Raw genomic sequence first — 27,342 nt, forward strand, 5'->3', positions numbered from 1 at the left:
CAACATCCGGGGATATCACATGCTTCTGGCCATGTGATCCTCCGTCAGGTCCTGGAAGCTCACAGCACAATATCGCCGCCGAGAAGCAAGCGATATCCCAGGATGTTGTGAGTATGTGGATGCGATGTGATGTGTGTATGTGAGTGAGTGTGATCTGATTTGTGTGTGTGTGTGTGTGTGTGTGTGCTGTTATGTGTGTGCTGTTATGTGTGTGCTGTTATGTTATGTATGTTCTGCAGCTGCAGGACCTTGATGTGTGGATGCGATGTGATGTGTGTGTGTGATGTGTGTGATGTGTGTGTGAGAGTGAGTGTGAGCCGGTGTACACTGGTAACTATGATACACATCGGGTAACTAAGGGACCTTAGTTACCCGATGTGTATAATGGTTACCAGCTTTCACGGCCTCCGTTAAGATCCCAGCATCGCAAGGTTATGTGTGGCGCTGCCGGGATCCTGACGGAGCCGGTGTAGAAGCAAGCGATATCCCAGCATGTTGTGATGTGTGAGGTGTGTGTGAGGTGTGTGTGAGAGTGAGTGTGATCTGATGTGTGTGTGTACTCACCTGGGAATCGGAGCCCCGTGTCAGTTGGGCCACAGCGAGCGTGCATTGCGTGAGGGGGCGGGGCCTGCAGAGAGCCGGGGCGAGAGGCCAATCCGTGTGGGGGGGCGGGGCCATGGCGAGCCCAGCGGCCAATCAGCTTTGTGTCACCGTAAGGACACAATTTCGGAGCATGACAGACAGACAGACAGATAGATAGACAGACAGACAGACAGACAGACAGACAGACAGACAGAATAAGGCAATTATATATATAGATGACAATCCAGCCATCTCATGGGGGATAGATGATGGCTTCCTGGACCAGTTGGCCAGAGCCTTGAGATGCATTTGGGTGCCATGGAGTTTGACGTGGGGTTATGTTCTGAGAAGTTGTAGAGGGATTAGGTGAAATTAGTTTGGCTAGGGAGTGTGATAGGCCGCCCTAAAAAGATGCGTTTTTAGGGAGCGTCTGAAGATGAGTAAGTTGTGATTTGTCCTAACAGCTTAAAGGGAATCGGTCACCATTTTGTATTTTTTTAGTTATTAATATTGGCATACAGGTAGCATAGAGCTGAAATTAGCCATACCTGTATGCCTCCTGGATGAGGGGGGGGGGGGTGTTGGAAAAATCCTCTTTAATATCTTCCAGGCTATAGGATAGGGCGTGTGCGGCTGATAAGCCTGCCTCCGGTCTTCATTATATAGGATTCTTCCTCCCAGTCTCTTAAATATGCCAGTGATGTTAGGTGCGCAACCTGACGCATCCCCTGCGACCTGATACAAATCCCGCGCCTGCACATTCTGCCTGCCCCCCCTCCCTGCACTATGAAGTCGCAGTGACTGCGGATTCTGTGTACATCGGAATTGAAGACTGTCCACATAAGGGGAAATTCAGGGCATTTATACCCTGTTCTGTCTGCCTAAGCTTATGCGCCGCTCTCAAGGGCCCCTTTGAGCAATCCGAGAGGGTCTCAGGTCCCTAGACCCCATCGACCTCCATCATTTAGTTACAATGGCACCTAAGGTGCACGTGAACAGTTAGTTCCATTATATGTTGGAATCAGGAAAAATAAGTGAGAGTAAAAAGAGCTTTACACGCTGCGACATCACTAGCGATCTCGTTAGCGATGTAACACGCCAGATCGCACATACGATCTGCCGAGATCGCATGTTCGATCGCGCTATAAAATATTACCCATGTGCGATCTCTGAAGATCGCACGTGCGATCTGGAGTGTTACATCACTAACGAGATCGCTAGCGATGTTGCAGCGTGTAAAGCACCCTTAAGGATCTAAGCCGCTTTCACAAGAGCCAAATTGCCTCAAACCATTTCTAAAACAGTAGTTCTTAAGGGATGTTCCCATTATGCAGTGGTCAGTAGATATCAATGTATTCTAAGGAAGGGCAACCGAGTAAAAGGGTCTCCGACCCGCAAGGCTCGCTGATGTGTGAGGGGACCACAGATACACAGACCGATTGGAGCGCTCACACTGCCAGTTGTCTGCTGCTGAAGCCTCCTACTAATGGACACCTGAGCATTAGAAGTGGATTGTGAAGGTACCCACTTTGATTAGGCACTTTTTTAATAACAGGAAATCAAATGTGTCACCAAATTTCATTCTACAAACTGCATACATTATTCAATTGACCACTTAGACCTTATGGGACTAGTATACCTACTTTAAAAAATCTATTTGGAATGGCTTAAATAATATTTCCACCCATCTAGACTGACTGCTACTCAATATAATTCCTCCCTGCTGCTGCTGAAATCTTACACTGCTCAGTACAATCAGTCAGACTGGGTGAGTGGTGACTGACTGCAAGCATGACCCGGCAGTTTGACAGCTCACTGCACCACGAATTGTCAAAATGCTGGGGGGGAGAGGGGGGGGGAGGATATATCCTTAAAGATGCCACTAAGAGTGTAAAAAGCGGTGACCTTAGCTGCTCCGTGCATGCCCCCATGACTGAAAGCCAGCGGCACCTGGGAGGAAATAAGTTCATTTTCTCCCAATAACCACACTGTCAGTAAGGTGACTGGGGCATTCTAATACTATTTACCTGCAGATTACTCTATACTCTATATCTGCAGGTAAATAGCATTTTCCCAAGCAACAGGTTAACTTTAAAATATGCTTTTACATTTTTTTCCTGCAATATTGCAGTCTTAACACTATTCTCTGATACTTCCTAGCGGAGATCTCTTCTCAGCAGTCATCTCATTAAAGCAATGCAAAGTAACAACTGTGTTATTAGTTTAAGGTAGAAATGACAACTAATCCCTCATTAGGAACAGTTGATGGTCAAAAATAATAATCTAAAAAAACCTCACCTCATTCCCATCATGCACAATTACAAGGCATGCCTAAAAATGCTCAAAGAGATGAATAGAAAGACCGCAGTCAGAAGACGACCTATGTCCATGTGGCTGCTGTGAAGCCAAGACTTGCACTGCCGCTCACAGAATAGAGCCATAGCTCGAGAAGGATGGCTGCCCCTATAGCTATATACAGCAGAATGAAATAATAAGTCATACAATGCTAAAAGAAGGACAAGGCAAAGACTGAAATCTACCTTGGGATCCATGCACAAAAAGTGCAATGCCTATGTTCTCAGAGTACGGTCAGCACACCACCCTCTGCATTTATCTATGATGGCCCCAGCTCATCAGATATTATTCATACAATACTAAACAGAATAGAGTCCCAAGAAACATATAGCAACGATCAGAACTAGATAAGGCACTCCCCTACAGTTTCTGTTTAATCTTTAAGCTAGTAAAAAAAACAACCTCAATGACCATTAGGGCAGACAGGATTACCCAGATTCCCTTCTTTACAAGATCAGCATGACAGCTGTTTCGCATCTCACATAAGGCTTCTCCAAGTGCCACACATCAAGCTAAAAGCATCCAGCTCCATGTCTTCAAGAGAGTACACAGAGGTCATCTCTACTGGCATGGGCAGAAAGACAGAAAAGGGTCCCTGTTCAACAACAGTAAATGGGCCATTTACAGTACAAAAATGTGACTGAGATAGAATCTATCTTTTGCTTCAGAGTGGAAGAGGGTTCTTTTACTACTTAGTCTTCTGTGGGGCTGCACCAATGCATGGTCTACCCCTGACTACGAAGTTTAGCCAAGTGACCAAGGTCAGTACTAACATAGTATTACCTTCAATATCTATTTATTTTACTCACATATAGCGCTATTAATTCCACAGCGGATTACAGACGTGAACATCCCTGTCCCCATTGGGACTCACAGTCTAAATTTCCATCAGTATGTCTTTGGAGTGTGGGAGGAAACCAGAGAACCCGGAGGAAAGACAAAGAAACATGGGGATAAACTCCTTGCAGATGTTGTCCTTGGTGGGATTTGACCCAAGCGCTACAAGACTGCAGTGCTAACCACTGAGTCACTGTGCTGCCCCTATGGTACAGCTATCACCTCTACTCATGACTTTACAGCTCTATCTCCTATGTAAATATTCCTCATCTCATTTTCTTCCACCCACCCCCCTCCCTACTTTATTTTTTTCCAAACACTTTCAGGATCAAAGACAATGTAAGTCTCAAAAGGTGTTTAACACTAGAAGTCCCAGAGAGGGGTCATTTAACATTTCTACCATTGGAACCCTATGGAGCTCGAAATTCCTGGGACTTCTAGTGTTAATCAGTTCAGAATAACCAGCATTCAAGACGGCTTAATTTGCCATTATCTTTTAGGTTCGTCTTTAAAAAAAAAATAAAAATGATCAACTACTGAAGGCTCCTCATTTTTATATTTTAAATCTATTGGATAACATGGCACAAACATGTACGAACCTTACAAAATATGCAAAAAATACAAAACAAAAACACATTCTTGAGTTTCCAGAATGGAGGTGATTTTATTCCATATCCTTTACATGAATATGATAGACCTCTTTCTTGAGCTATTGTCACCAGTGATGGTGGCAATTGGACCACAGTGAATAATAGACCAGAGGCGTGCATAGATCCATGGAAGACTGGCTACATCTGTGCAATGGTGATTGAGTAAGGAAGAAGGGAGTGTGAGAGGAGATAAGCGGGACCATGATCAATTGTGAATCTGATGTCATCTACAGAACCGGCCACAAAAAAAACCCAAAACTGATTTCTTGTTGAAACTATACTCAGTATTAGTGACTCTCTGGTGAGGTTTATTCGCTAAGCCTGAGATCAGAGTGATAAACACAGACCAGATGTATCAATGCAGCGAAATCTAGCTGAAAGGCACAAAAGTGAGGATGAGTGGACCTGGATATGAAGGATGGCAAGTGGATCCGAGGAGCTGAAATCACTAGATTCAACAGAGAGGAGTGTTTAGACAGCACCAGGGAATTGTAGGAATGAGTAGGCAGGCAAGTGGCTTGCTAGCAAAGATGGATGAGTGGATGGCATGCTGGACCAGCAGAACTTGTGTGTGACTAGGCACATGGTCTGTGAGTTAACAACACACCTGATTAGATGGAACAAAGCTTTGTGCGCTATGAAGTATTGCAATGGGCATCTATAGTGATGTAGTGCCATTATAATAAAACACATGATTCTGTTGATTCTACTTTGATAACGTTTACATAGCTGACATTTGGTATGGCTCCATATTATAGATGATTGAACCCGAACAGTAAAGTTCAGTGTCCGTACTAAACACAGACTTTTCAAAAGAAAATAAAAAATAAAAATCAATCAGTGTTCGAGTTCAGGGGCTTTACGTATGCAAACCACTCGTGTGAGCATTGCTGTGCTCGGGTACGCCCAGTGCGAGCCACATGCAGTGTTTGAACGCACCGTTTATGGCTGACTGTATGTGGGCAGAGGCCCGAACTACCCAATCAGTGACTTCCATTGGGGGTTCAGGTCAAGTCCGGGTCCCAAACTGAACTTTATCTAAAGTCAGGCTGCACCCGAACATCAACTGATTCACTCATCTCTACTCCAGATGAAGGGATATCTAGGTTAATTTTGAGGTCAATTTCTTCAGACCTTTCATTATCTACGATGTCGACAACAATGACAGGTGTCCAAGCTTGTGGTTGTCCTTTTTTTACGAACCTGTGTGGACATTGGCCTCCATTTTTTCAATTGTTTGTTGTGCAAATGTTCAATATGCCATATTTGATTCAACACTGCTCAACTCCACAAAGCATACAGCTCAAATGGAAGTTTCTCCTTGGAGGTGCTCACTGATCCAGAAAATAAAGGGGTTATCAGATCATGCTACCTTGTCCTATTTACTTGAAGAGGCCCTTCTGCTACCTCTACTAGGGAGAAGGGGGAGACTCCTCTGTCACTACAACCAGGGAAAGGAAGAGAGGCTAATATTACAATACAATATGTCTTGCTCCTTTAAGGCTGTTTTTTCCTCAATCACTTGGACAAGCACAATAATATTTGTCCAGGTGTGTGCTTCTTAAAAGGTTGGATATAAGTTCTAATACCATGACATTTTATCTCTTATTGTAATGTATAGTGGCCTGATAAATTCACGTTTTATTAAGCACAGCATGACAAGAACTATGTGAAGTCTTGTGAAGTAATACAAGTCATGAAATAGTTATGGAGGACCAGCCATCTATCAGACTATATCAAGGCAGAAGACTAATTAGATCAATGAGGTTTAATCTACTGCTCTTTTAGGAGACAATACCCGCTATGTATTATACTGTCTGTTTATGTAACCTCGCCACACGACAGCTCAGCAACTTTTGTGTCTTTAGCAAGCTGTTAATAACTGCATTGTCAGTTTGCACAAAGGCCTGTTATTCTTGTGCACTGGCAATAAAGGAAAGCGCATGAATTATATTCTTGATTCCCTCATTCAGTATAACCAGACATACAATGGGCACAGCTCATTCTGCGTACTTGTAGTGTGCATTACAGGTCAATTACATACAATCAAGTAAGACATCTTAATTATGGTTTTTATTTTTCTGGATGCTCAGCCATGCTTGTTCTCTTTCTTAGAACCAGTAAACAGAGTCAATAAAAAAAGAAAAGACCAAACAACAACTAAAATAATGAAATACAGTGGAACCTTGGTTTACGAGAACAATCCGTTCCGGGACTGTGCTTGTAAACTAAGTTACTCGTCTAGCAAAGCAAAATTTCCCATAGGAAATAAAGCAAGCTCAAACGATTCGTTCCACAACTTGTTCAATGTCCCATCCTGGTCCCCTATTGTGCCAAAACACACACACACACACACACACAGGTGCGGTGAGTATTTGCTCGTACAAAGCTTGCTCGGGAACTGAGTTACAAATTTACAGCAAGCATTGTTCGTATAGCGAAATGCTCACAAACTGGGATACTCTTAAACCAAGGTTCCACTGTAATGTACATATACACATATACACACATACACACACGTACATACATATGCTGAATGTTTGTTCCAAACTAAGTCCGAGGTAAAATGGGCTACATTTTAAGGGCACACGCCTTTTTTTTCCACTGAGGTTGATAGTTTTTATCATTAACACTGTTTTTACATTAATAAAGTACTTGTTTTAAATTTTACTAGCTGTGTCCTGAATATTTTTTAAGTGTGTTTTAAAAGGAATCTATCAGCAAGTTTTTGCTATGTAAGCTGAAGACCACATGCTGCAAGGGTTAAAACATAGCATTCAGGGATGTCTGTCTTGTCCAGGTCCAATCTTGTTTATTTGCTGTTTATTTTGGCAGCAGGACTTCTCAATGCATGGACTAAAATGTAACGCGCATGGCAGTCCGGCACACCACCTCCTCTGACACCTCACTATCAATGTACAATCTCCATTGAGAGCTGGTGTGGGCAGGACAGCTCTCTCAGCTCTGCTACATGGCTAAACCTAAAAATTCTGATTGTGTCAGAATGTCTGAACCCAGTAATCTAAGTGATATATCATTGGAATTAAGATCTCTTTCGTTGTCAAGATGTAATTGATGCTCAAGGCCACATCACAAGTTATTGAGACATTATTTCGGAGGCTATACCCACCACGGTTTGTTTTTGTTTCAATAAATTGAGATTTGGAAATCACTATTGCAGGTTTCCAATAAAATGCCCTAGTTTCATAATAAAAAAAAACGACTGAACTTTTTAGGTTTAACAAATTTTTCCCAAAAGAACAAATATTCCTAACTTTGTCAGTAGTATACTACATAAAGAAGAAAATGCAAAAGTAAAAAAATATATATAGCATTAATGTATATACAAGACAAAAAAAATGTAGACAGAGCTTACTTAATGTAACATAAATATATATTTCCGATCATGCCATTGTAACCTAAAACGCTCTATTATTAACATTGTGGTTAGATAATCGTGTTCAGATTCATAGAAGAACACACTGTGGTGACTAACACTACTCTCGGCAACTTTCTGGTTACACTTTCACAGTTAAATGATAGGCTTTAAATACCACAAGAAAATACAGTATAATTATGCACTAAAAATACCCACTGGAAAATAAATTTAGAAAGAGACAATGAAAACCAGACTTTAACAATTAAGCTATTACCAGTCTCTTAGGCAGCTGGTCGCGTCTGTGAAGTGGAGCACAGGCTCTAGGGAGCAAAGCGTTCCCAGAAATGTAAAATATCCACCATAGTAAGCTATTTTTGACAACAAAATTATTGTCTCAATGTCAGGTGAAGATAAATCTGAATAAAGTGAATGTGAAACAATGTTAGCGGGCGACACTTTCTAACACCTCAAAATGTGGGTTCCTGCTAATCACATTAACACAAGAGGGTTGCCACTTGTGGCCTCACTGTAATTTGTGGATAAGATCGTTACAAATATACAACCAGTATTGAATGTGTTCTAGAACTGGTTGATAGTCCTTAATAGAGCAGTCCTGCAGAACATACGTCCCCGCTTGCATCTCATTAGTACTTTGGTTCCTGTATGGTCCGCAGCCTGATGATGGCTGGTAACAATGCCAAAATTTGTTAACGTGAACCTGTCAGGTACAATATGTTCCCAAAACCACGAGCAGTTCTGGGTGCATATTTCTAATCATGCATCAAGTGACAAAGTGATTTTCAGAAAAAGTATATTCTAAAGATCCTTTATGATATGCTAATGAGACCAGCAACTAGTCACAAGGGCGTTATATTCCCTCTACTATTCCACCCTCTTAGCATGTTAGCACACCCACAGGGGTATGCCAACAAGCTATTCAATGCCCATTGTTCAGTGTAATAAGCTGTGACGCGCGTACCTGTTTCCGTTGTCACCGCTTCAGAATGGCAGGTTTAGGCTCAGTGCGCATGATCAGAATGCCAGGCACTTCTGGTCATGCGCACTAAATCTCTCTGAAGCCAGGACGCATACACCCGGCTTCATAGTGTGCATGACCGGATATGACGGGTATTCTGATCATGCACACTGACCCTAAACCTGGCGTTCTGAAGCAGTCACAGCGAACACAGGTACTCGTGTCACCACTGATGATGCTGGGTAATGCGCACTGAATAGCATGTTAGCAATCCCCTATGGGGGTGCTAACATGCTAAGAGGGCGGACTAGAATGGGGAACTAATGCCCTTGCGACGAGTCCATGCGCTCATTAGCATATCATAAAGGATCTTTAGAAGAAATACTTTTTCTAAAGAGCTCTTTATGTATGCTATTATAGCCTGGGACAGTTAGGCAAGGGATTAACAATAGGCACCCAGAACTGCTCATGGTTAAGGATGTATACTACACCTGACAGGATCCCTTTAAAGGACATACTGAGAATTGCAGGTTCAAGTGATACAGGTGTATATGGGGCTGACCTCATACTGCAATTGATCAATGTGCTAAGCTAGGGGCTGCATTCATGTACTGACAGTGGTTTGGGAACTGCAGTCATGTACTGATGAAGATTCTGATCCTATACACATGTAGCAATCCATAAGAGGGAGTGACAGCTGGGACAACTAAATTTAATTTTTTTAACCAATTCTGGATAGCCCATAGACTAAACTTCCGGGCAGTACACACATCACTCTGCACCGCCTTTCTAAAATGTCCATTCAGAGCAGCAGCTTCTACAAGATCATGCAGCAGTGGGCACAGGGAACAGTCTGTCAGACACAGCCAGACTCCCAGCAGAGATGTTTGCCTCGCTGACCGCTGTGTACAGAACGCTAATTAAGTCTTGTATCTACAGATTATGAAACACTGCTTTAACACCCATGGTTTTTAAAATGTAGGTCCAACAAGCTTATAAATGTATAATGGTCTGGTGTTTACCTGGAAAATTTACACTATATGGAAAAAGTAATATACTGTATATAATTTGAAAATATAACATGGATAATATTACATTCATTTATTGGTCTAGTATGTAAAAATGGCTCCAACCAACATAAAAATAAATCTTTAAATAACTCTACAATAAATTATTTTTTTAGACTGTTAGACTTTAACACATTACCTTTTGGCATTAGCTGGTGTAGAGCAACAGAAAGGAAAAAGATGGAATCGCTGTAGTAAGTTCCAGTGCCGGCACTGAAGAGCTTCTGCATGGCTTCTACTATTGGAAACAGCTTCTCTGTCAGGGTGCCGACGTCATGGAAAATCACCTGCCATGCAGAGTAAGCTTGTATGAGCAAATGTATTTTACCAACACAAAATACAAATCATTGTCCTTTGTAGCAGCCAATAAGAGAAGAGACCCAAATAGATATTCCTCAGTATTGTGGCCCAGTATAAAATAATGGAAAGTGCAAAAGATCTACTCACAAGTTATAAATTCATTACACGGATGGATTCTAAAGGTTCAAATACATTCGTGTACAGAGAAGCCAAGTAAAGCTCTGCTCAAGTCAGTGTTTTGTCATAGGAGTAGAATACTGTAAAGGATGGATCCACGTCATGATGGAAACCAGCGGCACCATATGGACCGGCACTGACTAGACGTTGCCTTCGAGTGAGGCTGTGCCCCTCTAGTAGGATTCTGGTCGGGAATAGGCATATTGTATACTTGCAGGCATGTGACCGCCATTCCCGGATCTGACACTCAGAAAAACGTATGAAACGCTGATGGGAAAATATGACATACTGACCAAACTAAATCAAAAAACACTGATAACTCATACTGGGGGGAAAAAAAATAATTATATATTATATGCACTCAGGCAGCATTCAGGTGCGAATATTTCATGGTCTACTTACTGACCTTGTTGCCTGGCCCTACTATTGTTGTCTCAAGTAAAAGTTGCAGACTCTGAGTCTTAGTTCGTGTTGGGAGATTCATGCATAGCCTGGGCACTTGGATCTCTATATGAACTCTGGATCATGCCCATCTGAACCTGGTCTTAAGGGGGCTTTACACGCTAGCGAACGTACCCGCCCCCGTTGTTTGTGCGTCACGGGCAAAATCGCTGCCCGTGGCGCACAATATCGCTAGGAGCAATCACACGGACTTACCTGCCTAGCGACGTCGCTGTGGCCGGCGAACTGCCTCCTTTCTAAGGGGGCGAATCGTGCGGCGTCAATAAGCGGCCGCCCAATAGAAGCGGAGGGGTGGAGAGGAGCGGCCGTAACATCCTGCCCACCTCCTTCCTTCATCATTGCCGTCAGCCGCAGGTAAGCTGTAATTAGTCGTTCCCGATGTGTGCTGCCGCAGGAACGACGAACAACCTGCGTCCTCAACAATCAATGATTTTTTGAAAATGAACGAAGTGTCAACGATGGACGATTTTTTGAGTACTTTCCATCGTTAACGGCCACTCGATGGTGTCACACGCAACGACGTCGCTAACAATGCCGGATGTGCGTCACGAAATCTGTGACCCCGACAATATATCGTTAGATACGTCGCTGCGTGTAACAGGGCCTTTAGCCCTCAAAGTCCTGTAGAATCAAGAAGGAACACAGCTGGCAATCCGGGTGGACAGACATTAAACTTAGCTTATAAATACTTGACTGATGGACTAGTGAATTGCGCTCCTGGTAACCTAATAAATAAGACACCACACACTGCGTGACATGGATTAAAATTTTGGCCACAGCAGCCCTTTATTTTTTATAAGAAAAACATCAACAAGAAAAAACAAGATTATCGGCCCAGAGATGTGGTTGTTATAAATCCCAGCCCCATATCCCCCTCCGCCGTGTACACCTAGCTCAAGGGGGAATCTGGGTATACCCCTTGATCATTTTCCTTGTGTCCGCTGAGCTCCTCCCCAGGGACCCATCTATTCCACTGTCCACTGAGCTCCTCCCCAGGGACCCATATTCCACTGTCCGCTGAGCTCCTCCCCAGGGACCCATATTCCACTGTCCGCTGAGCTCTGGCCCAGGGACCCCATTAAAAACATAATTCTCCAACCAACAAAGAGGGGGTTTAAACAACCACATCCCGCCGCCAAATGCTGCTGTAACATACAATATTAAAATGTTAATACAATATTAATATGTTGATATGACATTGTCAATTTGGATACATTACTGATAACAATTGATACAATACTAATAATGTTGATAAAATACCGATGATGTTGAATACCAAAACATTGTTAGAATATTGACAGTGTTGCAAAGTCCTGATATTGATACATTTCCCTTTATTAAAGGGAGGGTGGGTGGGACAACTGCTGGTTCAGTCTTTGAGTCCAGGACAAAGGAATGACACCTTAACATGGGACCTATTTCTTATATGGCCCCTGCCCCCCGTCTCTCCTCCTGCTCGCTGACCCCCCACCACATTCCTTAGGTAAAAACCCCATCCCTTACTCCTTAACCCTTTCCTGGATCTATCACTGCCTCAGTCATGTACGTTACGGCTATCTGCCTTCACTCTGCTTGACTGATGGACTAGTGAATTGCGCTCCTGGTAACCTAATAAATAAGACACCACACACTGCGTGACATGGATTAAAATTTTGGCCACAGCAGCCCTTTATTTTTTATAAGAAAAACATCAACAAGAAAAAACAAGATTATCGGCCCAGAGATGTGGTTGTTATAAATCCCAGCCCCATATCCCCCTCCGCCGTGTACACCTAGCTCAAGGGGGAATCTGGGTATACCCCTTGATCATTTTCCTTGTGTCCGCTGAGCTCCTCCCCAGGGACCCATATTCCACTGTCCGCTGAGCTCCTCCCCAGGGACCCATATTCCACTGTCCGCTGAGCTCTGGCCCAGGGACCCCATTAAAAACATAATTCTCCAACCAACAAAGAGGGGGTTTAAACAACCACATCCCGCCAAGACTCGCTCTTGTGACACCTTACAAGAGTGAGTTCCTCCACAACTTAATGGCTCGTTCTACTCCTTCTTGTATTCCCAACATCCATATATCAATGCCAATGTCATTAAGATGTACCTTATCATCTCTCCAAAATTGTTCCTTTGTATTTTCAAGCATCTGGTGACGTATGGCCACCCCTCCGTTTTCCAACACAAATTTTGTTATTTTTTATTAACCTTTATCCTTGTATTATTGATGCGAGCCACTGATCGCGCTGTTCTCCACATTTGTCTAGCTACTATATCCGACCAGACCACCACTGTTTCTGGGTAAGACCTCCATAAATTCAACATATCGAGCTTTATGTTCCTAACTAAATGTCTTGATGTTCTTATTGCTAAATCATTACCACCTAAATGGATAAGTAAGACGTCCGGGGGGCGGTAGAACTCCACATGATACTGGATGTCTTTTAACAGCTGATGCCACTGCATCCCCCTCTTTCCTATCCATGTCACCCGTGCCAAGGAACTGGGCAACCCCAACTGTTTACCATTAGGCCTGACTGCTGCACGTAAGGCCCCCCAAAAAACAAATGAATGTCCCATGATCCAAACCAGGCATTGCTGTTCAGCTAAAACAAAAAACAAAAACACAATTATCACACAATTGTCTAAATGAAGACACAACTACTATAAGATTACCAAAATGTACACATATATATATACATGTACGCCATTTATAATAAATGTAATCTAATGTAACTCTTAAATCTGCTCGATTCCCATCTCCCGATTTTTTTAACTATGTCAGGCTCTAAGCCCCATCTAGCAGCTTCTGTGGCTGCTCCTATCCTAAATGAGTGTGAAGTGAATGCATTTGGAGACTCTCCCAATATTGTCAGGCATTTTTTAAGAACTGCTGTGAATTGAAATTGTGACAATGACTTACAATCCTCATGAATTAGTAATGAACCTTGGATATTTGGCCTTCTTAAGACATAGTTTCTAAAACAGATGACAGGGCAGGCCCTGGAACCGCTTAAAGGAAACAATGTGATCCATTTTCCTCTACCCTGTTGATCAGTTTTTGACTTTGCCAGAAAACATTCCAATCTGTCTGTGTACTGATGCATGTCCTCAGCTTGTAGACCCCCTCTGTCTGTGTACTGATGCATGTCCTCAGCTTGTAGACCCCGTCTGTCTGTGTACTGATGCATGTCCTCAGCTTGTAGACCCCTCTGTCTGTGTACTGATGCATGTCCTCGGCTTGTAGACCCCCACTTCTGGTGGAGCTACTCGACACTAAGTCGCTGATTCTAAAAGCTCCAAAAAAAGGCCAGTGTGAATGCACAACTAAAGAGTAACACTTCAAACGGACTGCTACAGACTCGGCCTAGTACACTCAGTATCTGCTGCAATAACTGGAAAGAAATCGGACGCCGTTTATCTCTGGTCTTCTTACAACTTTTCCTGTAACCCTTTAGGGCCTGCTTAACTAAAAAATGCTTTGTGTAATCAGTGAAGTCGTGCAACTTAAACCAAAAAGCTAATCCTGACATTTTACTATCAATACTGGACAATGAAGTACCGTCCACAAAGGCCCTGCTAATGTGAAATAACAACAAGGAAACATTGTCATGCAACCTGGCATCATGTCCCACTAGAGCACACAAGTCTTCCCATTCCCTCCATGCTGACTGGTACCTCTGCCATGTGCTTACACCCACAGACCGTTCTATCAGAGCGTATGCGGTGTCACTGGCAGTGACCACAGAAAATCCGGACACTTCTTGCCTTGTACCTCTGCCATCCGGGCTAATGAACGGAATCTGTCCCACTGAAAACGAGAGAGCATCAGCCACAGAATTGCAAACACCGGGGACATGCACAGCTGTAATCTGACAATTTGACTTTAAACAGCGCAGCACTAGATGACGCAGCAACGTAACAACAGGCAGGGAAGAAGCTGATTGTTTGTTGATGACTTCTACAACTCCCAAGTTATCACAATGAAATCTCACTTTTCGGTTTTGGAAAATATTGCACCAAATTTCACAAGCAACCACTATGGGGAACAATTCAAGGAGTACTAAGTTTCGTGTTAACCCATTGTTTCTCCAACTCTCTGGCCACCTATCTGCACACCACTGTCCAGAACAATATGCACCAAAACCAGTTGACCCCGCTGCATCAGTGTGGATGTCTAGATCAAAATTTGAAACCGGTGGTCTGATCCACAATGACCTCCCATTAAACTCCATTAAGAACTGTTCCCATACCGCCAGATTGTCCTTTAATGTTCTAGCCAGCCGCACAAAGTGATGTGGAAAGGTTATGCCTGAGGTAGCTGCAGCTAGGCGCCTACAAAAAACTCTACCCATTGGAATAATGCGACACGCAAAGTTCATTTTTCCTAACAGCGATTGTAGATCCTTTAATCTGATCTTACGGTGAGATCTAGCTTCTCTGACTGCCTCCAGCAGATCACTGACCTTGTCATCTGGTAATCTGCACTCCATTGCTTCACTGTCAATCAAAATTCCTAAAAACTTGATAAGTGTAGACGGGCCTTCTGTTTTATCTGATGCTAACGGTACTCCAAAACACTTAAAAACCGACTGAATCGCTGCCAATAATGAAGCACAAACAAATGACTTTGGTGGACCAATACATAAGAAATCATCTAGATAATGCAGGACAGAACGCACGCCTGCTTCCTTCTTTACTACCCACTCCAAAAATGTGCTAAATGATTCAAACAAGGAGCATGAGATGGAGCAGCCCATCGGTAAACACAAGTCTACATAAAACATTCCCTGCCACTGACAACCCAAGAGATGGAAGCTTTCTGGATGGACTGGTAAGAGTCTAAAGGCAGCTTCAATGTCTGTTGTTGCCATTAAAGCTCCTCTGCCGTACTTCTGAACCCATGCAATCGCTGTATCAAATGAAGTATACGAGACTGTGCAAAGTTCCTGATCGATTCCATCATTAACTGAGCTTCCATGAGGGAAGGACAGATGATGGATCAGCCTAAACTTATTGGGTTCCTTCTTTGGGACCACTCCCAATGGAGAGACCCTTAAGTTTTCTATTGGCATTTTGGGGAATGGGCCTGCCATGCGGCCCAGGTCAATTTCTTTGTTTAGTTTTGTGGAGACAATGTGAGAATATGTATAAGCTGAAGCAAGGTTACGAGAACAGGTTAATGGGCCTGAAGTAGATGGGATCTTAAAACCTTCTGAGAAACCCTCCCCCAGCAATTGTGCTGCTTTTCTATCTGGGTACCTGCTTAGATAGCCCACCATCTCCCCGAGTCTAATTGGGGTTTCCCCCTTTTTGGTTAATCTCTGCTGTTGGGGTTTTATTTCGTTTAAAGCATTTTGATAGGCTATGGTTTCCACTACAGAAGGTGCATTCATGTCTGTACCTGCATGTGTTTCCGAATCTGCACTGGCTATCATTGAACTGCCAGCAGCAACCTTTTCTGTTTGCTGCCGACAATCCGATTGCTGGTGATCTGCCGACATAGCCCTGAAAGGGCTGATTAACCCCACGTGGCGCTGTCATGAGACGCATCCATAAACCAATATCTTTGTGATCCCAACGAATCCCTTAGCGACTAGCCTTTCGTTGGCGAAACTGCTCATCATAGCGCAGCCATGCTAAACCTCCATACACACGGTGCGCCTCCCCGATAGAATTCATGTAACAAAATAAGGCAGAGCAATGTTCAGGAGTTTTTTGGCCTATTACACTTGCTAATATGGCAAAAGCCTGGAACCAATTGCTAAATGTTTGGGGGATGAGACAATACCGTCTTTCTTGTTCCTCTCTTTTCCTCTCATCAAACCTTACTCTATCCAAGTTATATTTTTCTAAGGGCAATAATGAAAATATTTCCACATATTCGTCGGCCCAAATCTTCTCCCTAACCTCCTGTTTCAAATGAATTCCTAGAGGACCCTCAAAACATACATATAATTCTCCTTTTGCTGCATCAGATAATGTAACCCCTTGTGAAATTACTGCGTCCTCCTGTGTCTCTGGATCAGCACACGACTGACTTACCACCTCCGATGTCCGGCGACCATTCCCGCACCATGCAGCAATAGGAGAAGAAGTTATGGGTAAGCTAGACTGACTCAAAGCCTCCTTAACCCCTGACACTAATTGCTGTACTACTGAATTAAGATCCCATCCTACATTGCCGGGAACTGCACCCTCAACTGCGCCCACTGGACATATTACAGGTGTTGTTACACTAGATATAGGACAAGAAAAAGTGTTCTCACCAATACCTGGCTGCGTCCTAGGTTGACCAGCCGTCCGTGACGTATTAGTTATAGTCTCTACAGCCCCTCCATTATTGAAGTGCTGCGTGCTGCTGCCCTCTAGTGGGGAGTCGTTATCTGTGTCATAGTCATTGTCTGGAATCTCTTCTGAGTCTTGTAGCTGTAGATTTATTGCCTGACTCACATCCTGAGCCGGCCGATGAAGTCTTTGTCTGGTTAAAGTACTTTGGCGCAGTTGTCTTTTTGGATTCCTACCACTCCTCGTGTAATGAGAACCCGGATCCGGAAATGTTGTGTGTCCTAAGCCCATCCCCCCGTGTTGGTTAATTTCCTGGGGTGAGGCCGTATGATGTCCTCTAGAATGATGCAAAGTTTGTTGAGGAAGTTCTAAGGATTCATGGTGGACTGTCGTCACGTCAGTTGTAGCTTGTGTGGCTGCTTCTCTGGCTGGCACCTCAGTAGAGCTGGACTTTCTCCTTGCACTTCTTGGTGTCTCTCTGGTTAGATGGTCGGGCTCTTTTCTCTGTACCTTGTTATTCTTGTACTGTAGTTTCCTTCCTGGTTTGTAAGAAGGATCAGAGGCCGTGCTGCGCTTTGCTCTTTTCCTAGAGGTAACAGAAGGACTTATGATCCTATTGTGAGTCCTATTGGCCATTTCAGAAGTTAGTCTCTCAGGAGGTCTTGATCTTCTTAGAGTTTGATGTTCAGAAAGTTCAGAAGGCACAGATGCTGTATCCCGGGCACTCTTCAGCAACTGCTGGTTCAGTCTTTGAGTCCAGGACAAAGGAATGACACCTTAACATGGGACCTATTTCTTATATGGCCCCTGCCCCCCCCCCCCCGTCTCTCCTCCTGCTCGCTGACCCCCCACCACATTCCTTAGGTAAAAACCCCATCCCTTACTCCTTAACCCTTTCCTGGATCTATCACTGCCTCAGTCATGTACGTTACGGCTATCTGCCTTCACTCTGCTGTACACTTGGACTCACAGACTCAAGAGCTCTACATTCTCATGCTTGACCAAAACTTGAACCAAATTAAATAAGATTTTTGATACAGATTTTCACAGTGAGCACACAAGTCTCATAAAATCTACTACCAACTGCAATTTGTGTTGTAAAACCTTGTGACAGGTTCTCTAAGTATTGTCTTCATAGCTAAACACCTGAAATTTTTCTTTCTGAAATGTACTAAAAACACCAGAAAAAATGACAACCTGGTCCCAAAGTTGTGATACTGGAATAGTGCAGAATCAGATGATAAATCACTGTATGAACTGTTTGGCTGTAGTCATTGTATAGGAACACCGAACAAGGCGTATCAGTGGTATCTGGCTCAGACACCAAGTAATGGCCTAGATACAACTAATATGTATGATTGCACCTTTATTAAAAGGGGTAAAAATCGTGCCCACGGGAGCCTGTTTGTGCGGATTTTGCCGCGGAAAACCTGCGGATTTTTCTGGATTTTGCAGATAAATCCGCAGGTTTTAGCATGTACAGTCACTCCCCATGTTATCCTATGGGACATGGGGAGTGCTGTGTCCACGCTGCGGAAAGTGCGGCTGCAGACCATGCTGCGGATGTAGGCATCCGCATGTAAAATTTCATGTCAATTATTCATGCGGAATTACCTGCGGATGTCCCGGCCCTCCGCTATGGAAATGAGAGGCCGGGACGTCCACAGGTAAGCCGCGTGAATGTCCGCATGTTTCCCGCAGCTATTCCGTTGTAATCTAGCAGCTAAAAATAGCTGCGGACGTCGGCAGGCAGCTGCGGGAAGCATGCGCTCGTACGTGCGGATACATCCGCAGGTACGAGCGGCCGTGGGCACATAGCCTAATAGTTGCTGGAGATCGTAATATCATTCTATTCTCAGGAAACAAGATCTTTCAACTTGATTAAATTCTCTTGTCGGCATAAGATTTCATTGTATAATGTCACTTCCACCTCGTAATACATGCTTTTATGAATGACTACTTTTTATCGACCGCAACAGTGATCTTTCAAGTGAACATCTGCATGTGTAATAATGAGCTTTGTACACATGGTAACGATGAGACTTTTCACCGGTCAATGGCTGTGGCTAAAAAAATGTTTCTGTCTATTATAGCACCTTTAGACGTCATTGTGACAACTAGTAATTGTTTTAAAGCTTTTTAGCAAACAATGCCAGTCCTCTGATCTCGTGTACCGTCACACTAAGCGACACTCCAGGGATCCCACCAGCAACCTGACCTGGCAGGGATCGCTGGAGCGTCGCTACACGGATTGCTGGTGAGCTGTCACACAGGCAGATCTCACCAGCAACCAGTGACCAGCCCCCAGCCAGCAGCGACGCGTGGAAGCGATGCTGCGTTTGGTAACTAAGTTAAATATCAGGTAACCAACCCGATATTTACAATGGTTACCAGCGCACACCGCTTAGCGATGGCTCCCTGCACTCCTAGCCAGAGTACACATTGGGTTAATTACCCGATGTGTAGTCTGGCTATGTGTGCAGAGAGCAGGGAGCCGGCACTGGCAGCATGAGAGCGGCGGACGCTGGTAACGAAAGTAAATATCGGGTAACCAAGGAAAGGGCTTCTTGGTTACCCGATATTTACATTGGTTACCAGCGTCCGCAGAAGCCGGCTCCTGCTGCCTGTACATTCAGTTGTTGCTCTCTCGTTGTCACACACAGCGATCTGTGCTTCACAGCGGGAGAGCAACAACTAAAAAATGGTCCAGGACATTCAGCAACAACCGGTGACCTCACAGCAGGGGCCAGGTTGTTGCTGGATGTCACACACAGCGACATCACTAGCAACATCGCTGTTACGTTACAAAAGTCGTGCCTCAGCAGCGATGTTGCTTAGTGTGACGTGGCCTTTAGGCCGCGGCCAAATGGGGATCTACTACGATCTTCGCATGACACTTGGCTCGCGTTGGCAGCACAGCAGGAGCCGAGTGTCATGCGAGTGTCCCTGCGACTGAGGTCCGATCTGCAGTGCGATTTTTTTCTCGCCCCATAGATTTGAATGGGTGCGAGAGAAAAAAGACTCTCATTACAGTTGCAGCATGCAGAGATAGTTTTCTAGGTCCATCGCATTCCACTCGCTCCGATTTTCATGCCGTGTGTCTTAGGCCTTATTCCCCAAGTGGTGATCTCAGCGGCAGTAGCAGGGTAAGATTATGTTCACACGTAGCATTTTTGGTGCATTTTTTGATGAGTTTTATGCAAATTAACGGCTACTTTTTACAGTACCAGCAAAACCTATGAGATTTCAGAAATCTTATGCACACAGACACTTGATTTTTTTTGGAAATGTAATTAAAAACTGCTGCGTTTTTAAAGAAGAAGCATGTCCGTTCTTTCAGCTATTTTGCACCATTGAATGCAATGAGTGAAGAAAAAAAAAGGAACAGCTGCATTATTGCTGCTTTTGTGGTGAATGTAAAAATAGCAACAAAAAGAGGAATAAATATTCTCCAAAAGCATTACTTACAGCAAAAAAGGGCTGCAGTTGTACATCGCCCACGACAAAAACTAGTAATCTAGCAGGATACAGCTAAGCCCCCACTAGTGGAGGCATCACAGGTGCAGGAGGAGCAAATCACACACACACTTCCAAATATGGAGGGGACGACTGCTGGATGGTAAAACTGCACACTGATGGCTTGCATAGAGCGCTGTTCACACATGCAGATGCACAGTCACAAGCCCGAGCGTATTAGGTGGAAGTGTGTGTGTGATTTGCTCCTCCTGCACCTGTGATGCCTCCACTTAGTGGGGGTTTAGCTGCATCCTGCTAGAGTACTAGTTTTTGACCTGGGCGATGTACAATTGCAGACCATCTTTGCTGTAAGTTTTGTGGTGAATGAAACTAACTTTATTTAAACATACACTGTACACAAATGCACAGAACAATACAATAAAAAAAATGCAGAAAAACCTGCCTTTTTGGAAACCGCTTTTTTTAGTGCCAAGAACGCAGTAAAAACGCAACGTATGAACAAAGCATAAGATTGTGCTCACACGTTGCATTTTATCGCATTTTTTAATGTGTTTTTGAGTGCAAATTTGTCACAAATCCTGAAGGGAATCCTGATGCCAGCAAAGTCAATGAGAATCCTAAAACGTGTCATGCACTTATTGCTTATTTGTGACTTGCAGAAAATAATCTGCAGCATGTCAATTCTTTCAGCATTTTTTCAGGTGTTGACTTCAATGAAGTCTGTCAAAAACACTAAAAACGCAGGTAATAAAAAGCTATTTGGCTTCAATGTCAATATGAGTGTGAAATGCCCCCAGGGTGCCCCAGAGTCTCATTCATGTTTGGTAACTATGCTCCTGCATGGTTTACAAAGTGTATTAAACATATAACAGTTAAAAGCCGCTTTACACGCTACGACATCGCTAAAGCGATGTCGTTGGGGTCACGGATTTTGTGACGCACATCCGGCCGCTTTAGCGATGTCGTTGCGTGACACCTATGAGCAATTTTGAATCGTCGCAAAAACGTGCAAAATCGCTAATCGGTGACATGCCCCCCTATTCTCAATTATCGTTGCTGCTGCATGTACGATGTTGTTCGTCGTTCCTGCGGCAGCACACATCGCTATGTGTGACACCGCAGGAACGAGGAACCTCACCTTACCTTGCATCCACCGGCAATGAGGAAGGAAGGAGGTGGGCGGGATGTTACGGCCCGCTCATCTCCGCCCCTCCGCTTCTATTGGGCGGCGGTTCAGTGACGCTGCTGTGACGTCGCTGTGATGCTGAAGGAACCGCCCCCTTAGAAAGGAGGTGGTTCACCGGTCACAGCAACGTCGCAGAGCAGGTATGTGCGTGTGACGCTGCCGTAGTGATAATGTTCGCTACGGCAGCTAACACCACATATCGGCCGTACGATGGGGGCGGGTTCTATCGCGCTCGACATCGCCAGCAATGTCGCAGCGTGTAAAGCGGCCTTATGTGTTGCTGTTATGTGATTTCAAACTCAATCTGCTCATTTGTTTGCACTGGCTTAGTTCTCCCTTTGTTAGACTCCCATACTTTCACATTTTTTTACAAACCATTATCACGGGTTTGAATCCCGGTGTTTTTCAAGCCCTTTCAAATCTATTTTTTGAGGTTTTTAATTTCTCTTTCATTCGGCCATTTTTTTGCTAATTATTTTTTGGGGTATTTAATAAATTGACCACTTGTTTATTTTATTCAAAACATTTTGCGGCTATAATTTGAGCAGTCTCAGACAGTTCCTGGAACTCTGACACAGCAAGTCATATGCCATTTTTTTGAAAACTCTACGTACTATATAAGCTGTATAAGACACCACATTGTAACCTAGTGGCTTTCCTGAAGAAAAAGTGAGGCTCACTTTTTGAAATGTTTTGAAATAAAAGACCTTTCATCTATATTCAGCACTTTGGCTATCTCATCATTCTCTAGCAGTGCAGAGACAACCACATTGTTCTTTGGTTTTGTTAGGATCTTGCTCACCCTTAGGGTTTGTGGCTCCTGTAGCCAGGGCTGTGGAGTCGGAGTCGTGGAGTCTGAGTCGGGAGCTCATTTTGGTGGAGTCGGAGTCGGTATAAAATGCACCGAATCAGACTTCTAAAATATATAATAAATTGGGGACACTAGTGCAATGCAGTGTGATGAAAATTTTTTCATAGGAATTTGGGAAACTTATGAAATGTCCTATAAATGTCTGTTCTATTCCTGATCTAAGGCTGCATTCACACACAGTGTTTTTGCTGCGTTTTTTGAGGATACGTTTTTCAACTGCAAAACCAGATCAGTTTTTTAAAAAACCACATCACCTGAAAGGTTTTTGAGCTCATAAATAATGCTTTCAATAGCAAAAGCAGATTAGAAAAACACCACAAACTGACTGCTCATTCTTTGTGAGGATCCTCCCAAAACGATGTGTCTGAATGTCCTATCTTGAAACCCATTGCCTTTGCTGGATGCCAGAGTCACTGCATTTCACTGAATTATTTTGCCATCAATGTTCGATATGTTTGTGACAAGAAAGAAATTGTTAGTAAGACACTGGCAGTAAAAGATAGTAAAGCTCATCACATCAGCCAGTTTCTCCAGGCCTTAGTGGAAAAAGTTCTTCAAGATTAAGAACGCAAAAAAGAACAGGTTCTTGCCATTGTAACGGACAATGCTTCAAACATAAGTACAATTAAACTGATGAATGAGAGTAATGAACAACAGCGAGAAGAAAATTTAGGATTTAGTATGTGTGAGATGGAGCCACAGTGCTGTTCATGTAACTGAGGAACAAACAGATATTACAACAGAAGAACTGCAAAATGATACTTTAGGATTAGATGATCTTGTTGAAGCTGCTTCAAAACACTTTCATATTCATCACATGCGCTGTGTTGTGCAAATGCTGCAGCTGGCAATAAGAGAGTCTGCAAGAGGGACCCCGGTTTCACAAATCCGTCTTTTCGCCTGTTTGGCAGATGCGGCGCACTCCAGTACAGTGTATACAGTACCGTGGCAGCTCGACAAACAAGTCTGCTGCCACTGTACTGTATCGTACTGTACTGGCGTGCGCCACATCCGCCAAACCGGCGAAAAGCTGGATGTGTGAAACTGGGCGGACATGCTGGAAATCTGATTGGAAAATTGAGGAAGTTGGTTATTGCCACCAGAACCCCTAAAATTGATTCAATCTTGAAGAGACGTGCTAAGAAAGGGGCAATTGTTGATCAAGCCACTCGGTGAGGCAGCACTTATTTAATGACTGAGCGATTGCTTGAACTAAAATCGTTTCTTATAGCTATGGTGAACCCTCAAGTAACCTTAAATGAAGATCAATGGACACAGGTGGCTGAATTGGAGGAATTGCTTAATCACCCATTTACCGTGACTAAAAAATTACAAGCTGAGGATTTAACTCCTGGCATTTTCATAAGGGAGTGGAAGAACTTGCAATTTTGCCTGTCCCAAAGAGGAGGTTTAATCGCAGATGGCATTTCTGCTTCAATGAAACGGAGAGAGACACAGCTATTGGAAAATAAAAAATTCTTCTGGCAGCTGTTTATGTGGACCCAAGTCATTATATACTGCTTGATGATCAACAGCTTACTAAAGGAAAAGAAGCTTTGAGTGAGGTAGCAGTTAGGATGAGCAGCTACAGGACTGCCAGGCGCAAGAGGATTTGGGGCCTGACAGTGCTACTGCTGCCATATCTTCATCCTCATCAGATGAGGAGTTTAACTTTGACAAGTATTTTGATGACATGGAGCAGCAAAGTGTTGCCACAAGGAAAAACATTTTACTCCGTGTCTTATAGCAGCAGATTGACCAGATTTCAGGAAAATGTTTCACTTGCTCTCAAAGAAATAGAAAAATTCAACAGTTCATCAAAACTGACTGTGCATGAGGCAATTCCTTTATACCCGGAAATTGTTAGAGATGTTGCCCATGTGGTTACGGCTTTGCCTCCAACCCAAGTTACTGTAGAGAGGTGGTTCTCCAGCCTTAAAATTATTAGGTCAGATTTGAGGTCATCTGCGAAGGAGGATCTGATGGAAGCAATTCTATTTCTTAGAACAAATTCATAGACTGCACAAATGTTATTTAGTATGTTTTTGTTGAAAACTGTTTTTTTTGCCAGATACATAGTGTATTACATAGTGTTATATAGAAGTGGCAAAAAAACAGTTTTCAACAAAAACATACTAAATAATAAATATAAGCAATATACTAAATGTTAAGTGAAAAATTTATTGTAGTACAATGTGAACATCAGACATTTAATAATTTTTATGATACAATAATCAAGATATTTAGATAGAACATAAAATATATTTATTGGAATATAACTTTAGAACACAAAAAAACCTGTAATAAATTGTAAATATGTAATACAATATACAGTGCCTACAAGTAGTATTCAACCCCCTGCAGATTTAGCAGGTTTGATAAGATGCAAATAAGTTAGAGCCTGCAAACTTCAAACAAGAGCAGGATTTATTAACAGATGCATAAATCTTACAAACCAACAAGTTATGTTGCTCAGTTAAATTTTAATAAATTTTCAACATAAAAGTGTGGGTCAATTATTATTCAACCCCTAGGTTTAATATTTTGTGGAATAACCCTTGTTTGCAATTACAGCTAATAATCGTCTTTTATAAGACCTGATCAGGCCGGCACAGGTCTCTGGAGTTATCTCGGCCCACGCCTCCATGCAGATCTTCTCCAAGTTATCTAGGTTCTTTGGGTGTCTCATGTGGACTTTAATCTTGAGCTCCTTCCACAAGTTTTCAATTGGGTTAAGGTCAGGAGACTGACTAGGCCACTGCAACACCTTGATTTTTTCCCTCTTGAACCAGGCCTTGGTTTTCTTGGCTGTGTGCTTTGGGTCGTTGGGTCGTCATTTCGTCTTCCAACAAGACATCTTAAGATCCTTGATGGAGGAGCGGAGGTTCTTGGCCAAAATCTCCAGGTAGGCCGTGCTATCCATCTTCCCATGGATGCGGACCAGATGGCCAGGCCCCTTGGCTGAGAAACAGCCCCACAGCATGATGCTGCCACCACCATGCTTGACTGTAGGGATGGTATTCTTGGGGTCGTATGCAGTGCCATCCAGTCTCCAAACGTCACGTGTGTGGTTGGCACCAAAGATCTCGATCTTGGTCTCATCAGACCAGAGAACCTTGAACCAGTCTGTCTCAGAGTCCTCCAAGTGATCATGAGCAAACTGTAGACGAGCCTTGACATGACGCTTTGAAAGTAAAGGTACCTTACGGGCTCGTCTGGAACGGAGACCATTGCGGTGGAGTACGTTACTTATGGTATTGACGGAAACCAATGTCCCCACTGCCATGAGATCTTCCCGGAGCTCCTTCCTTGTTGTCCTTGGGTTAGCCTTGACTCTTCGGACAAGCCTGGCCTCGGCACGGGTGGAAACTTTCAAAGGCTGTCCAGGCCGTGAAAGGCTAACAGTAGTTCCATAAGCCTTCCACTTCCGGATGATGCTCCCAACAGTGGAGACAGGTAGGCACAACTCCTTGGAAAGGGTTTTGTACCCCTTGCCAGCCTTGTGACCCTCCAGGATCTTGTCTCTGATGGCCTTGGAATGCTCCTTTGTCTTTCCCATGTTGACCAAGTATGAGTGCTGTTCACAAGTTTGGGGAGGGTCTTAATTAGTCAGAAAAGGCTGGAAAAAGAGATGATTAATCCAAACATGTGAAGCTCATTGTTCTTTGTGCCTGAAATACTTCTTAATACTTTAGGGGAACCAAACTGAATTCTGGTGGTTTGAGGGGTTGAATAATAAATGACCCTCTGAATAAACTTTTCACAATTTAAAAAAAGAAATAACATTCTTTTTTGCTGCAGTGCATTTCACTCTTCCAGGCTGATCTACAGTCCAAATGTCACAATGCCAAGTTAATTCCAAATGTGTAAACCTGCTAAATCTGCAGGGGGTTGAATACTACTTGTAGGCACTGTATATTATATATGAACACACAAGATATATATGTAATCTACTGTATATTACATATTGTATAACATTTACAATTTATTACAGTTTTTTGTGTTCTAAAGTTGTATTCCAATAAATATATTTCATGTTCTAAATATCTTGAAATTGTATCATAAAAATGATTAAATGTCTGATGTTCACATTGTACTACAATACATTTTTCACTTAACTATAAGCAACATAAGTGGGAGTCAGAGTCGGAGTCGTGGAGTCGGAGTCGTGGAGTCGGAGCAAGGGAAATTGAGGAGTCGGAGTCGAAGGTTTGGCTTACCGACTCCACAGCCCGGCTGTAGCAGCTGTTTCTAAGCTCCATTCAGGGTCGTGTAAAACAACCACATAGGCCCCTTTCAGACGTCGGTGTTTAATGAGGTACAAGCCACACGCATCGGTATGGTAATACGTGTGTCAAACGTGTGCCACGCGTGTGACATTTCTGTTTACATACGTGTGACATCAGTGAGACACGTACCGGAGAAAACACGGGTCTTTGAAATAAAAAGATATTCTGTATTCACCCGTATCCAGCGCTGTTTTCTTCGGCTCTGCTGCCTCCTGCTTCTGACCCCCGCTCATTATATTCATTGATTATTCACTGCACTGAGGACCTGGAAGCCGGAGCATCGCGGGAACAGCATCGCCGAGGTCAGCATCGCCGGTGACAGATGAGTATCCAGCAAGCAGTGTGTGTTCAGTGACATCCAGGAGGTTACTGGAGTTCCCAATGAACTCTAATGAACCTGTGAAGTTACCGTGGTGACACCTGCTATAGCCAGGTGTTGCGGGGATCATCAGGATGTC

The 27,342-nt window shown here is 43.5% G+C and overlaps 1 protein-coding gene across 1 annotated transcript in view; it reads right to left on the reverse strand.

Annotated features, from left to right (window-relative positions):
* Window positions 1-27,342, reverse strand: part of XXYLT1 (xyloside xylosyltransferase 1) — a 337,823-nt gene that overhangs the window by 262,757 nt on the left and 47,724 nt on the right. The window contains exon 2 of the mRNA XM_075340518.1: window positions 9,986-10,133. Within this exon, the coding sequence (XP_075196633.1) occupies window positions 9,986-10,133 (148 nt within the window). The remainder of the gene's footprint in view (window positions 1-9,985; window positions 10,134-27,342) is intronic.

The sequence above is a fragment of the Anomaloglossus baeobatrachus genome, chromosome 3 (genome assembly GCF_048569485.1).
Source record: "Anomaloglossus baeobatrachus isolate aAnoBae1 chromosome 3, aAnoBae1.hap1, whole genome shotgun sequence".
NCBI classification, from domain to species: domain Eukaryota; kingdom Metazoa; phylum Chordata; class Amphibia; order Anura; family Aromobatidae; genus Anomaloglossus; species Anomaloglossus baeobatrachus.